Source organism: Chrysoperla carnea, chromosome 3 (genome assembly GCF_905475395.1).
Source record: "Chrysoperla carnea chromosome 3, inChrCarn1.1, whole genome shotgun sequence".
NCBI lineage: Eukaryota > Metazoa > Arthropoda > Insecta > Neuroptera > Chrysopidae > Chrysoperla > Chrysoperla carnea.
In genome coordinates this window covers 48,464,464-48,480,212 of record NC_058339.1, presented here as the reverse complement: position 1 = coordinate 48,480,212, position 15,749 = coordinate 48,464,464, and the positions used below count along the sequence as shown (strand labels likewise).

The 15,749-nt window shown below is 28.9% G+C and overlaps 1 protein-coding gene across 1 annotated transcript in view; it reads right to left on the bottom strand.

The window, feature by feature from the left end:
- Positions 1-6,122, bottom strand: part of LOC123294463 — a 35,778-nt gene extending 29,656 nt beyond the window's left edge. The window contains exon 1 of the mRNA XM_044875497.1: positions 5,521-6,122. Within this exon, the coding sequence (XP_044731432.1) occupies positions 5,535-5,795 (261 nt within the window). The 5' untranslated portion in view covers positions 5,796-6,122 and the 3' untranslated portion in view covers positions 5,521-5,534. The remainder of the gene's footprint in view (positions 1-5,520) is intronic.
- Positions 6,123-15,749: the final 9,627 nt, after the last annotated feature.

Below are 15,749 nucleotides of genomic sequence, written 5' to 3'. Positions count from 1 at the left end.
TGATTTATTTCTCAAGTTTTAAAGTACTGGATTTATTTTCTACTCTGTTTCTCTCAAACGATAAAGATGCAATTTAATAACATTTTTGTTATAGTATTTGATGTTTAGATAACAAAAATTCCGTTTAATAATAATAATTCTGTTATATAACAAAATATGAAGTTGTAAGATAAACACTTGGAATATTTTCATCATTTACCTTCTTCTATTTCATGCATACACAAAGATAGCATTCCATGTAATCTCTTATCATGAGCAACTAATCTGAATATTATACATAATTTCAAATACCTTTATGATATTATAAACACATGTTAAGTGAATATTTAGGATTTATCTGAGTACACTCAGAAATCAAGAAGACAAATGAGAATGTCAATTTGTTTCTTATTAGTATGTCTACGTACAATACGTTTATTTTTCCTTTGTGTATATGGTATGGAAACGGACTGCAAAATCACTTGCCTCATCGGTAACCGCCTTAAACCTTTGTAATAACGCAGCAATCCAACCCCTTAAAAAAATGGGCAATGTCATCCCAATGAGACCTGTTGAAAGTATGAAGAAAGGGGCAACTTCAATGCAAAATTAGGGTACCAACTTGATTCATTGGTTTCTCAAATAAGTAAAGCAAAAAATATATTGCCAGGCAAACTCGATTGGAAAAAAAGGTAGCCCTCTTAAATGGTATGAATAAATTTCGCGGTTCCAGTTTCTGCGATATGATCATCTAACACATTTAAAAAAAATTTAGGAACTATTAGTTTTGCAAATGATTCTTGTAGGGCCTAAGTAAAATACCAATATATGGCTATGAAAAAAAGTATCAGTTTAATTGAAATTACGGTGCGCCTGAAAATGATTATATAACTGCATAAACGCTCGTAGAAAAGCGACTAATCATAAGCAACTTTTTATATCATAACACATGTTTTCAATTATTATTTTCAGATAATTTTATATTTATTTTTTAATTTATTATGAAATGCGTTTATAATAAAATAATTTGGTATCCAAATTTTTCATGGCGAGTTGCCATCTTCATCATTTTACGGGTTTGATTACCGCATTACTATTTAGTTTGAACCGGTTACCGATGAGACAAGTGATTTTAAGGTATCTCCCGGAACAATAGAGATTTAATCACTACTGAAAAAGTGAATGTAATAAGAAATAACTGCCTGTATTTCTAATATGTCAGTATTCTATCAATTTACTTAATTATTACTTAAAACATCAGATAATGCTTTACTGTTGATTTCCTATAATTGAAATTTTAGAACCTCCAGAGATATTTTAACGGCTGGGACGTTTTGACAATAACTGTTCGAAAGTGCTAGCTCCCTAATGTTCCGACACTTTTCGCGTTGAAATCCTTATAGGTAATCGAGGGGTAAACGCACTGTACTATGTACTAGTATTACGAATAATTTAAATTTTTGCGCTGTCTATTGTGAGAAGAAAGATGAAGATATACATATTCCACGAAACTCTGATTAGAATTATTTCAATTTATATATTTTTTGTTGAATTTTAAAGTACTGTTAGAGTCTTTCAAGAATTAAAAAATTCAAAGATTTTTTATTTTATAATATATATAGAGGATAAAGATATGCTATTTTTTGGACTGAACCAACAAGACAAAATCTATCCCTTTGGGAGTAAAACAACATTGAGAATAGTGTTATTGAGAAATTTACGCCTAAATCTACGCTGCGCTTCAGTTTTTGGCCTGGTTAAATTTTAAAGTGAGCTCGCCCAAGCCCAAAATTGATTAATGTTTTTTATTTTTCTTATTCTAATAGGACAAAAGTCGACTTTTGTGAGGGAGTCGATAATTTCTGTATTAGAAGAGGCATAATAGAAATCGTTACTCAATTTAAGGTTAGGCGTGCAGTTTAAAATATGTGAGACCCAGAATTTAAAAACTACCGTTTTCCCAATCCCATTCAACACCCTTTGTCAATGTTTTTTTGTAATTAAGGACTACGACCATTCATGTTTTTAATTTGTTGCAAATAACACCAAATACGGCAGCTTTATACGCTTTCTTGCAAAATATTAAAATACTTTTGGCATTTTGTTTGCTATATTATTAATTTTGAAAAATAAATTCCAAGAGAGGCTCTTAAAAAATATTAATGAATTATTAAATTTCCGACAAACTTAAACTTCCAGTTAAAGATTCAATGATAATATAAGGTAAGTCACACAAAACTTCAATTTGAACTTGAACGATTGACTTTTGTACACTAAAAAGAAAACGTTTACCATGCTGGCAACATTGTTAAATAGATTGTACGAAATACAAGCAAACACATGCATATTTTTCTAGTTCAATTTATTTGAGATATGTACTACATACTACTAGTACATAAACACTTGAATCGAAATAAAATTAGCAGCATCTGGATCAATACCAACGCCTCAAAGCGCTTTTTGTTCAGTATCGTGTAAATATTTTACAGTGAAGGCTAGAAAAAAGATCTATCGTTATATTTAAATGCAATCACTATATAAGAATTGCAACACAAAAATATAGCTTTCTTTTAAGAATTTATATAATTATATTACCATTAAAAAAAAAAATTAACTAAGTCAAATTACAAAATTATATAATAATAATAAAAAACACCTTCGGCTAATATTTACAAGTGCATATACATATATAAAATCTTTACTATTTCAAAATTTTAAAAATGTAATCGAACTTTTAACCTTTTGTATAAAACAGTAAATGAAACCAAGCATTCATTGGTGGCCATATGTGACGACCTTTCAAGTTGTGTATTTAGCGTATGTTGATTTTGATTCCTAGAATTATATACTCAAGTTATATCATATACATACAATAAGAGAAAATTGGAAGCTATTTGTTGTTTATTGCAACAATTGACCATTGCTGGATTAATCCAAGAGGATTTCATTTACAACTAGATTAATCCCCTTCAATTATCATTCTTTCTTATGTGATTATCCGAACATATTTTTTGTTCTACTCCGGTGGATGATTTGAGAAATTTGATAGTTAATGATTGATATGTCGAGTATTGGAAAAGTCACTGATGACGTCAATTGGTCAATATGGCAGTCATAGACTGGGTTTAATCTTCAAAAAACAACAGTAATCAGTAATAAAAAGTAACAACAGTAATAAAAAAACAATGGACTTTAACAAGACCGTCAAAAGAGTGGGGTATGTTTGGCAATTAACTTCATTCATACATATTTTAACAGTTTCGTTGCAAATTACTATGGTTTCTTAATATATTTACGTTTACAAATTCTCCTTAAACCAAGTTTAAGACGGTTATCGTATGGCAAAATGATTTTCTCAGTTAAAAATTGTCATATTTGTGGTGTAGGCGCAGTGAAGTAATATTATTTTTACAGATTTTTTTCAATTTTTGTCAATGTTGTATACAAGTTTTTATGTTCTCTCTTTTGAATTGAAATTGGCCAGATACTTTTCCGCTTGGATGTTGTTTTTAATAAACAGTACACCAAAAAATATATCTCAGAGGTGTAAGTAATAACGAAATTTTTTTGACTATTGTAAATATGCATTTGTGGCAGGTTTAATATGGGAGGCATACAGGAATATTTTATATTTTAAATATGTGAGGCATAACGGAATAATTTATCTTTTACTTTTCATTTTGAAACCTTAAAAGTATATTTACTTATTTTTTCCTTTCTTTGTTTATATTTCACCTATTCTGGGCGTAACAATATGACTAACATTCTGTACTGTTTATTAAATACATTTTTAAATAGTTCTCTATTTCACTGGTAGTAATTACAGGATACAGTTTTTTAAATTTAAACATTGTATTTCATAAAAGTTAAATGATTCAAAAAAGGATACACGAATTTGTCTGTGTCTCAATTTTCACGTTAAGTGTGATGCGAAATACCTTTTTTTTATAAATTAAATAAACTTCCTAAAATGTAATTAAACATATCAATTTATTTACATAAAATAAATCTTTCAATAAAAAACAGTAAACCATGATAAAATTTATACGTTAACGTATATCAAGAGCTTTTTTGAATACACTTTATTCACTTTATTTTATTTACGAGGTTAAACAAAATTTACTGTTGTTGAAGTATTTGTTTAAGTAGTCATTTGAGTCATTAGGCCGTTGGAGTAGAAATCTTTTCCATCTCTTGAAGTTTAAAAGATTTTTATCTATAAAACCGCAAATGATATGAGCAAGAACTGGTTCTAATTTATTATTAAGTCACAGTAGAGAGGAGGTAAAAATTCGATTAGTAAAGCTTTTTAGGCATTTTCTAGCCTATTCTAGCTAACTCCTTCAATCTGCACCTTCTTTGCCTTCTACTATACCTTCTGATAAGAACACTTGCCAGAAGGGGAAGGGTGAAAGGTACATGAAGAGTATAACTTTAAAATTTGTAGTAAACCTTAACTTCCCCAACTTAACAATTTCCACTGGCTCTTGACAATAAGCCACATTAACTTTGAAGTATTACATCCAGCAATCATTTGTTTAGCTTGCTTGCAGACTACTGATTTAGTGGATATAAGAATAGATTGCGTTAAAAGCTGCCTGGCTATACAAGTCGATAAAAACTTGAAAAAAACTCTCTGTCAGATAAACAGTGGAAACCAACAACCAATTCCAAAATGGTTCAATGTTTTTGTTTCCACGTGGATAGTTCTCGACCTTCATATGCTTAGCTTACAGTCATCCGAACAGACTAGAAAATCTTGTAGGAAGCTCATAGTCTCTTCCGTCCACTTTCCTTCTCGTGGTAGGCACAGAAATTTTGTTTTGCTTACACAGCTTAAGTGGACTACTTTCAAGGAAGAACGAGAGGTTAATTTTTAGTCCAAGTTTGTATTTTCCTTCGAAAAATATATTTACATATTTTATGGTGTAACAAAAAATTCCGGTATATGTTGTTGTAGGCAAAAGTCTTATTTGTTTGGCAAATAAGTTGTGCAGGTGGTGAGGGTCTAAACCTTTTGCAAACAAAACATTAATTTTGATCATATAAAAACTGTTCCACATCAATTATCTTATCAAAGCTGTTGCTTTATTACCACTCACTCTATACGAGTGTATGTGAACCAGGATCAAATAACGCTTTCTATGAGAATTTTTTGTCAACAAAATTCCCGCAAGTATTTTAAGTCATTGTAAATTTAACTTTTTTCTTTTAATTTATTTTTTGAAAAACTATTGAAGTTTTGAAGTAAATCATCTTGTAAGTTAATAAATTCCATACAAGCATATTTTATGCGAAATTATCTTTTGTGTTTTTTGTACCTTCAGATATCTCTTCATAGGCAATGTACAAGTGGGCAGTAGTGGAAATAAGGCATTGCTCGAAAAATTTCACTATTGTTACGGAATTTGAATTTCCAAAAACCTTTCAATAAATAAAACAAACATAACGAAAAAGTAAAAGCACATAAATAATTTAATTTAAAAAAAATAACACTCTAAAAGGTTTGTAATCTAAAAAAAAAAAAAAAACAATATTCACCTATATAGGGAAGGTTACGTTCGTTTATTTTCACGTGCCGCCTTCTCAGCCATTTTCATATGTGATATAGCTTGCACTGAACCAAACATCACTTTGGCGGTAACTTGTATATGTCGAGCAGCATTACATTGAGATGATGAACCACCATTTCCGTTTCCTCCACTATTACATGCGGATGATGAAGTATGATTTGAGTTACCACCACCATAAGCACCACCCACACACGTATTATTATTTGCGTCACGTCCCGTACAATTTTTACAACACTCTGGCATTTTGATTTATATTAAAATATGGTTAAATTGATCGGATAAACAAAAGGTGTTACAATACAAACAAATGAACGTTTGACACTTTATAAATAAAACTAAATGATTTGAGATAGTTTTTTGTTTTTAGATTTTTTACGTTTGTTTTATGATTGCATAGTTTTTTTTTTTTTTTTTTGAGTGTGTGTATATATTAAATAATATTAATGAGCACCTTGATGTGACGACACAATGAGAATACGATTCATAATCCGATGTCGTCGTCAACAACTAGGGCCCCAACAAATAATAACAACACTATACTAGTAACAAATACAAACTCATTTAGCTGTTTTGTTAAAGAAGTTTAAAGTCTGTGTATTAAAAAGAAGGTGTATGGTGCACCAACAAACACTACATTATAACACACACACATATACAATCAAACACAATAATATACATTATAAATGTGTATATATATATATATATGCATGTGTGAATCGGCCAGTGGGTTACGAGTGACAGCTCAGCTCCGCTCCGCCTGACGGTGCCCCCTTTCTCTATAATATTATACATAGTGTTTATATCATAATCATTATTATTATTATTATTATAACAATGAATTCAACAAATCTGCATTTTATTCAAATAATAACAATAACCAAACAGTAGATTTGTTTTAATGCAAAATGTTTATATGATTATCCGTAGATGTTAAACAAGAGCCAATTTCAATAATAGTGTGGGTGGCCTTTCAATAATTGACGAATTAATAAAGAAGATAATTGGTTATTAAGATCGAATGATCATGTTAGATAAGAGTGCCTCGTTTCTTTGCTTCTGGCTTGGAAGAGTAAAGTCTATCAATTTTAAACAGAAAATCGCGTGGATTTGCCGTGGCTAACATAATTATGGCCAAATACCTTTTTCATTTTTTGAAATACCCACAATTTAACTATACCAGTGACCGAGCAAGCAAAGGCGCAATCGCCTTTAACCGTTTGACTACTTAAACTCGGTGATTTGGAGGTTCGAATACATGCAGCGGAAAACTGATTAATTAAAATTAATGGGGCGGTAAATTGATCACAATGTCGATGCTTGGATAAGGACGAACTAACCGATTCCACCCACATCATAAAAATTGTATGTATTCGCATGTAGTTTAAATAAATAATGAATAAAAATAATGATGTGGGTGGCCTCTGTTATGTCTGAGTAATGGAGGCTACAGACTCTTTTCCATGCTTACTGAATGAAGTCAATGATATAATATTAGAATATGATTGGCTTAAGAATTTTAAGTAGAATGCAATTTTCTGGATTATAGATTCAATTTCTGCCATGAAATTAAGATTAAAGATACCGTAGACTTTACAAAAGACATTGTCTAAAAGCCAATGAGTTGTCAAATGAGAATAAGGACCCTGGATAATGAAAACATTTAGTCAATGGTGATAAAAATGGATAAGGAAAACATTTTAGTCAATGGTGAAATGTATTTCAGCCACCTTCGAGAAAACAGAAAGTCTACTTACGGTCTAACTTTTGAAGCAATCTGAATAAAATCAAATTTTCATAAGAAAATGTATTTGTTTATTTTCCTAAGTAAAATATTTCATCTGAGTATCATCTAATATCAAATATAGTTTAGTATGTGCAAAAGTTGAGATATCAACAAAAAAAGGAGCGCAGGGAACTGTAACTACATGTTATAATCACAATATCTCATTTAATTTCCCGATTCTTCCACCAAAACTAAAATCACTTTCAATCAATCATAACTAAGTTTAAGGTATATTTTTATTTTATAAGTTTTTATTTATTTATTATTTATTTTTATGTTTATTTATTATTTATTTTATCGAACTTTTCAGAAAACAATTTCTTTTGAGGTCGACATTAACCAAGTAGACATAATTATTTATTTGACAAGTTATCATGTATAATTTTATATATGGTCTGGCAAATAAAAGTGTCAAACACGAACAAAATGCTATTTCCAAGCGATGGATTAATAGAACATATTTCTACTCGAATTTCCAAAAGCAGACTCTGTAAGTCGTAGTCGTAGTTTAAAGTCTGGAAGTAGTTTAAAGTCTGGAAGTATTTATTATGTTGAAAACACATACCCCTCGAACTTTTTTGCATTTTCTTGCAAAATGCACGAAAATGCAAATTTTCTTTGTTCGAGCTATCGAGATTCCACTGTATAAGTAAGAGCAAGAAGTCACGATCATAATTTTGCAAATCAACTCTTGTGTAAATATTATTTGGGGCTGCAGAATCTCTTACAATCTGATTTTTACTAATTACCTACTTAACTGAAATTTTATTCGTGTAATTATTCATAAGAGCTGTGATGCATACAATTCATGATATGGGCTATTTACGTGCATGTGTACCACGACCACATCATTATTTGAACCAAGTAAAATGTTAATTAAAACATATGATGTCTCTATGCAAAAAATTTTGTTTCTGTGAACGTTATATAAATATGATTTTTATATATATTTTGAAGACTTTCTAATGAGCTGGAAAGTTTTATATGGTGGATTACTTTGATAATATCTAAACGTTAAATATCTCAAATTAAGTGATATTTTGAATTATACGTCTTTTTCTTGGGAAAATAGAGATGTGATATGTGAAAATTTTCATTAAAAGTAGTATGGAGATTCACTCATAAAGAAATCGAGCTCAAAGTATAGGGTGCCTGGTGCGAAGGATATCCGGTTTATTATAGGTCTGAAAAAGGTAATGAGTTCTGTTTCATGAAGCATAGAAAATTTTAAATGGCACAAGTTTGAAATTGATTCATTTAAGACAATATTCAAAAACTAAGAAACTGATGTTGAAATTCAATGCAAAAATCCTGTAGTTCGAAACTAAAAAAAAATAGGTTCCGTCATTGATTGCAATTTTATGGTGTTGGTCATCGGTCACATAGTTCATTTTAGAGTCAGAAATGATTTTTGCTTTTGTTTTAAGTTATTTTATTTTTTGAATAGATTTTAACCAATTTATAGTTTTCTGAGCTATCTGAAAAATTAGTTACAAGCCACAGAATTATCATAGGTAAACTAAAATGTACCATTGATACCGGAATCAAGTAAAGACAAAAGATTGATGACAGGCAATAATTTCTAATGTTTAACTGCGCGAGTACAGGGGAAAAGAAGTAGAAATCTATATGAAAATCTGGCAGACAATATATTATAAGTTAATTGTAACTTTTTTTAGATGCTGATCTTCTAGTCGCGACAGGATCCTCTCCAATTTTCATAAAAAAAGCAACTCCTCAGTCTAGAATATGTGAATATTAGAAATTCAGCTTGATAAAAAATTGTCTATAAGTGTAAGACTGGCTCTGCAGGTACAGACAATTTGGAAAAAAACAATTTGCGCATGCAAACTTGTGCAAATGAGGTGATTATAGTTCGATAAAATTTCGATGAAACACTTTTTGTTTTGAAGAAGTTATGATATCTTCCAAGGAAAACATAATAATTTGCTAGGTGACGAGAATGTTTCCCAAGGAACCGCTAAAAAGTTTGATACCTAATTCAACCGTAAGCAATCAATTTTTAAAGTTATGGATATTAGAATACCTGCTACTTAGAACGTACAAGGGGTCCATCATGCCATGTGCTGAGTGATGGATTGGTTTCTCGAAGATTTCCTAAAGAGCCAAGCATGATAGATTAATCGTAAATGGTGTTGAACATATATATGATCAATTTATTGTCCACTTAATTGAAAAGTTTGAATTATTCTCGTCTACACGTTTAAATCTAACCTCCTACACTACGAAGTTGTTCTTCATAAAAAAATCCAACAACTTTTGTTCGAAATATGATTTCGAGAAATCAATATATTGGGCAGACACTAAACTCGAAATTCTTTCGATTTTTGTGTAGAATAAGTTTTTTATTTTAATCCTCATAACAAAAAGATAAATTATCTATCTTTATAGAAATATAATTTTTGAATTTCAAAGTTGGTCTGCTGTTCCGGTACTTTTCTAATACTCCGTATCAAACTCAATGCTCCCATCGCTTCCACCAAAATCATATTTATTATGTATGTATGAACATTTATAAAACATACTATATATTAGATTAAATAAATGTATAATGTAATATAATAATGATAATAAACACTTGAAATAAATTCAAAAAGTTCCGTCAATATAATTATTATATTTCTCTTCTGACCAGTTAGGTTTCTGTGTGTTGTACACTTTTTTTTTTGTAGATTATATTGTGTAAGGTCAGTGATTATGTATATTTCAATAACCGAAAAAAATTATTTGTATCAAGAAATATTTTTTTGGTTTTTAGATTAGTTGAAAGATAATGGAATATTTTTGGTGGTTTTTTTTATTTATTTTTTAGAAATTTTTGTTTTTTGTATTTTATGAATACGAGATTTTGTGAACTGCTTGTTGTAACTAACAATTTAATATGTGGTGTAAACTGTTCAATTGACATACGTACAAAGATCAAAATGAAACTTTTGAAAGATATAAGCCATAAGGTAATCTTGCCAAACAAGATGTATCTAGTTTGACTTAGTACCTAGTACCATTCCCGAAACAATTTGCAGGAGTGTATGTGGTAAATATTTGAATATGATTTCGGTTGGCACGAAGATGGCAACTCGAAAATGTGAAACTTTGAGTATAAACTATTCTTGGAATCAGTACGAAAATTAATTTCTACGGCGTGAAACATAAAACTAGTGTCCACATACATATATTTGCTATATTCCAAAATTGCTGATTTAAAAAAAATTTTAAATTCATTTTAAGACAATTTTTATATAAATTGCTTTTCATGTCGTTTTAGCTGGGAAAATTATAATTGACGTTATTAACACTTCGTAAGCAACAAATTTTTCAAACCATTTTAGTGTTCAATAAGAAAAAAATATACGTAATTGGTCCATTTTATTTTATCTTAATTGAAAATAATTAATATAAACATCTTACCTGAACTTTAGGTTTGTTTTAAATTAATTTAAATTATTATCAAAAAATTAAAATCATTTTATTCACGTTGATTCTATGCGGAAGCCAATACATTATTTTTGCAGTCAAATCGCCGTTATATAAGAAAATTTTTAGGAAAGGAAATACTAAATTTGGAATTTTGATAACTTTTTGTTTAATTCTTATTTATACCAAGGTATTTTAATTTTGGTGAACTCACTATGGTTTGATTATGGTTATTATCGTAATTATCACAGGACTGCAACATATAGGAATTAATTGTGTTTCAATTATAGTCAAAACAGTTTAAACACAATGCTGGACTTTTTCTATTCAGAAATTCTAGATAAATTGTAAATTATTGGCAACTAATCGAAGTAATCGTATGAGTAGCTAAATTAGCATAATTAATAATTCGTTGTAGGTGAAATCAATAATTCGTTGGTTTATTCATTTATAAGGGATAAGAGTTGCTTATTTTTGTACAGTTTTACTTGTGACAAGTAGAATGCAATCTTTATTGAAATCAGATTAGCCCCTTGAATAGAAGCGCAAACATATAGGCAGATAGACAAGTAGACACTTTAATTTTATTAATATAGTGATATAATACTATTTAGTTTGAAGTTATAGGCGTGCTAACATACAGGGTTGTTCAATGAGATGTTATCTCGTAAATGGGTAAAATTTTGTCCAAAAAGATCTTATCGTTTAAATCGGTTAAATGTAAACTTTAATAACGTAATATTATAGTAATATTTTATTAGATTTAATAACTTAATAAATATATTTATATTACATAATAATGTATTTATGTGGTAACATCTTAAACAACAACTCTGTACTTAATATTGTTTATAATAAAATAAATGTCTGATCATTGGTAGTTTTGCTACGCAGAAAACCACAAGTTTTTCTCCACTTTTTGACATTTGATACTGTACATGGTTCTTAACAAACAAATAAATAAAGGTTAATGACATTACTTAAATTGGGCTAATAATAATTAAACAATTGAAGCAGTAAGCCTCTTGTCTTCTCATAAATTGATTCATTTACTAACAAATTTCAAAGTTTGTTCACCTTTTACAAAACATGTGAAACAATAGATTATGATATTATACAAACCGTAGTGACTATGATCTTAAGTAGCCAGGCAAATAAATTTCTGATTCTGATTAATCATTGATTAATTATACTTACATTTTTAGCATTTCTGAAGGAAATGAAAAGCGAAATTCCGAAGGAACTGAAAAAATCAGAGGTGGGAGGGATGCGCAAAGAACAAACTATTCAAAATAAAAAATAGTTTTAAATCATCAATCAGTTTGAAGCAAGAAAGTTCTCTTGTGATTTTTTTTCTAGATGCTTAGTTTTCGAAATAAATATTCTTGGAAAACTAAAAATGCAAAATTCGATTGTTATTTTTTAGATCTCTGAGGAAATTCGCTTAATTCGCACCTCCTGCGCTACGAATTTTTTTCTACAATCTAGTTTCTTCCTAACATCAATGATATCAAATCGAATTTCGGGATTGGAGTCCCGAAAAAAATATATCATCTATCAAAACTTCAAATGCTTTACACTTTCATCTGTAAATATAGAGGCGCAAAAAATTCACTTCAATCAAATTAATCCGACTCTTTTTAATTACTCATAACATAAGGTATCATACATACAATTTTGATTTTGATTTTTGGCGTAAAAACAATAACTTACTTTCAGAGTTTAATAACTGATATGGAACTTACGAGATCATTTCAATTGGTGAAATATAAAAGAGCGGAGTGGGTTATGGTTCATTAAACAAATTGTTGAAGCAATTTGGATTTGGATAATTAATTCATGATAAGATGTCCTTAAAAACAAATAAAATATATTTCAACTAAGTATATTTATGATTTTGTAATATCTCTTCTTTTCTTTATTCGACAATTCCTTAATGCGACTCCGTAATGAACGCGCTTGTACGGACTTTTTTCTTGAACAGTCCTTTACAAAAATAGAATGATGCAGATGCCTATACTAAGAACTAAGTGCTTAGTGTTCGATCTTGTTTTTCTTACTTTTAGAAAAAGTTTCTTAGACCGTGATCTTCGGTAGCCTGAGAACAGATTACTAAGGTTTGAACAGGTACATCCAATAAGGTTTGATTCAGATTTTCTTCAAACACAGTAAACAGAAATGTCGATTCACGCAAAAAATAACGTGTTAAAATCTGTCAATTTTTTTGACAATCACCTATTTAATTCTCGAAACAAGAGATATTATGAGTTACATAAGCAAACATTTCTGTGCTTTAAGAAATAAATTGTTATGCTTGCTGTAATCTTATTTCCAGATAAATGTTAATACATGTTAAATGTATAACATGATTCAATTAATTTAAAATGTAAAAAAACTTTTTTGCATGTTTTTAAAAATAATGAACTTCAAAAAAGTTTAATAAAAAAACTTTTATAGTAAGTAAGAGCTTTATGTATGTAATGTACATAACTGTATAGAGTTAGAACCCCTACATGCGTTTTTTCCGAAAGTTTCGTGAGTTTTGTTTGTTGCAGTCGGCATTCTTTAATTGCAAGCCAAGAAATTTTATAATCTACTCTTGGTACGGCTAAACCACTACTGAGAAATAAACGATCTTTGTACGAGAACTCATAATTAATTTTCAAAAAAAAGCTGTTTTTCAATGCATGAATGTATGTATATACTTATGTCACTCTTTAAAAAAACTATTGTCTAAATAGAGTCACACTGAGATAAACTGTAATTGTATCAAAATTTTTCGTGCTAGAAAACCGGAAATTTCAATTAAATTTACTCAGCGAAGTAAAAACAAAAAATTTGAAGAATATTATTTGCACCTGAAGCAGGAGGGTTTATCTTAACTGAGCTTATCTGCGTACATGTATGTCATATAATACACAAAAACAAAACTTTGATAGAAAAATTTTATTCACAAAATTAAAACAAACTCTAATAGTATGAATGTAAATTGTTCTTGGAATAAAAAAGTAATAGAAAAGAAGTGTTTAGTTTTTAAAGTACCACCCGGAAAACGTTTAGAAAGAATTGTTAAATTATATGTGCTCTGGGGTCAGTCCTACACACTCGGGATTTTCTAATAGATTAGATTTTATAAATAATTTTAATTTCTAGGTTAACAAAGGGATTAGATGAACTGAGTTCTAGTTATTATCGTAAAACGAGATCAACCGACGCTTTTACACCTTTTATAAAACTTTCCCTCTGCAAATGAAAACACCGGTATCTTTTCCAAAATATTATATTGTAGAGAATCTGGTATCGTGGGCGGTTGCGAATGTTTTCTCTACAAAACAATGAAATTATGTCTGACATGTAAGGAAGCTGTAGCTAAGAAAAGTTGCACATGGTTTCCGTGAAAGCTATATATGTGAAAAAATTTAATTTTTAGCCAGCTATGGAAATATTAAGCCAGTCGATATGAAAGGAGTCAGTGTGAATAGTTGTTGTTGAATAATAATAAAATATGTTACCTGTGAATATATTTAGAAAATCAAATTATAAAGTTCTTTTGTGGTAGACCTAAAAAATATATCTTTGTTATAAACGGTAAAATTTATCAAATTTTCGAAAAATTCACCTATTGTATCGAACTTACGGGCTGTAACGATACAACATGTTTTGAAACCATCTCAAACAACTTTTAAGTTTTAAATAATATCTGTAGGTTAAAAAAAAACGGGTAATTTATGTGTTTAATTTATTTGTATAACTTAATAGATAGGTTCTTCTTTAACCTCTCATTGAGAGGAAAGGGATCAAATAGGGAGGGTAATCTGATCGGTTTTCGATTTCTGAGTATTCCTTTTGCTAATTTTATTTTATGAAATTAAAATATCATTTTATATTCTTAATTGACTTTCTATATTTTATTTCAAATACAAAACAAATTTTTTACTAAATTAATTTGCGAGATAATTATTTAAATAACAATTTTAAATAATGTTATTGATATGCATGTTTCCATTTTATAAAATGTAAAAAGTTCGTGTTGATAAAATTCGAAAAAAATAATAAATAAAATATCACTTTCCCAAATAAAAATGAAGATATGAAATTTTTTTTAATTTTTATAAGACATGCAACTTATCAATTCACTGCTGCAATTTATTATATTTGTAATATTTTAAAATGAACTAAAATAACATGAAAATTTAATTTTCTGGCATGCATGTTCGTAATTTTATTTTGAATTTCATAAATGAAAGCTCTCTAATTCAAATATGTTTTATTGAAAATAAAATTTCTTAAGGGCAACTTTGCAGATGATGTTTATTTAAGTCTTTAGAAAGATAATTTTCAAAAATCATTTACAATAATTATATTTCTAATTGAAAAAAATTTATCTTTGCTTTTTTTAAATTGCTTTGTATTTTATATTCATTTCTTTATTAGACCTTACTGTTTGTCTCTTAAGGCAAAACGAGCGCCAAGGCAAGTTTAGACTTGAGGTTGAAATTATTTGTACCTTATTTTCAACTATGATGATGAATTTTGTCATAACTTCATGAAGTTATAACATAATTCACCATAAAAATGAATATTTTCTTTTAATTTGTGTTCACACTGCCGTGATCATATATTCTTAATTAATCGGGAACAACGGGGTGTTTTTGTTTTCAATAGTTTATTAAGATTTTAAGTTTAAATTAAATAGCTCTTTTTATAATTTCCACCGACTAGTTTTGGAGAAATCTATGAAAACATGTCTTCCATCTACCGTTTTACCATAAATACAATGTTAAATATGCCTACTTTTGCAGTCATTTATTTATTTTAATAATCGGGAAACCACCTTCCCCCACCCTAAAATTTAATCCAACTTCATATAAAGAAACCCAGTTCTTAATTTTAAATTGTCTGTGCTTGTATCATGTTACACGATTTTACGCAAAATTTCATCTTGTAAACCGTAAGAGATAGAAAAGAAGTTTAAATAT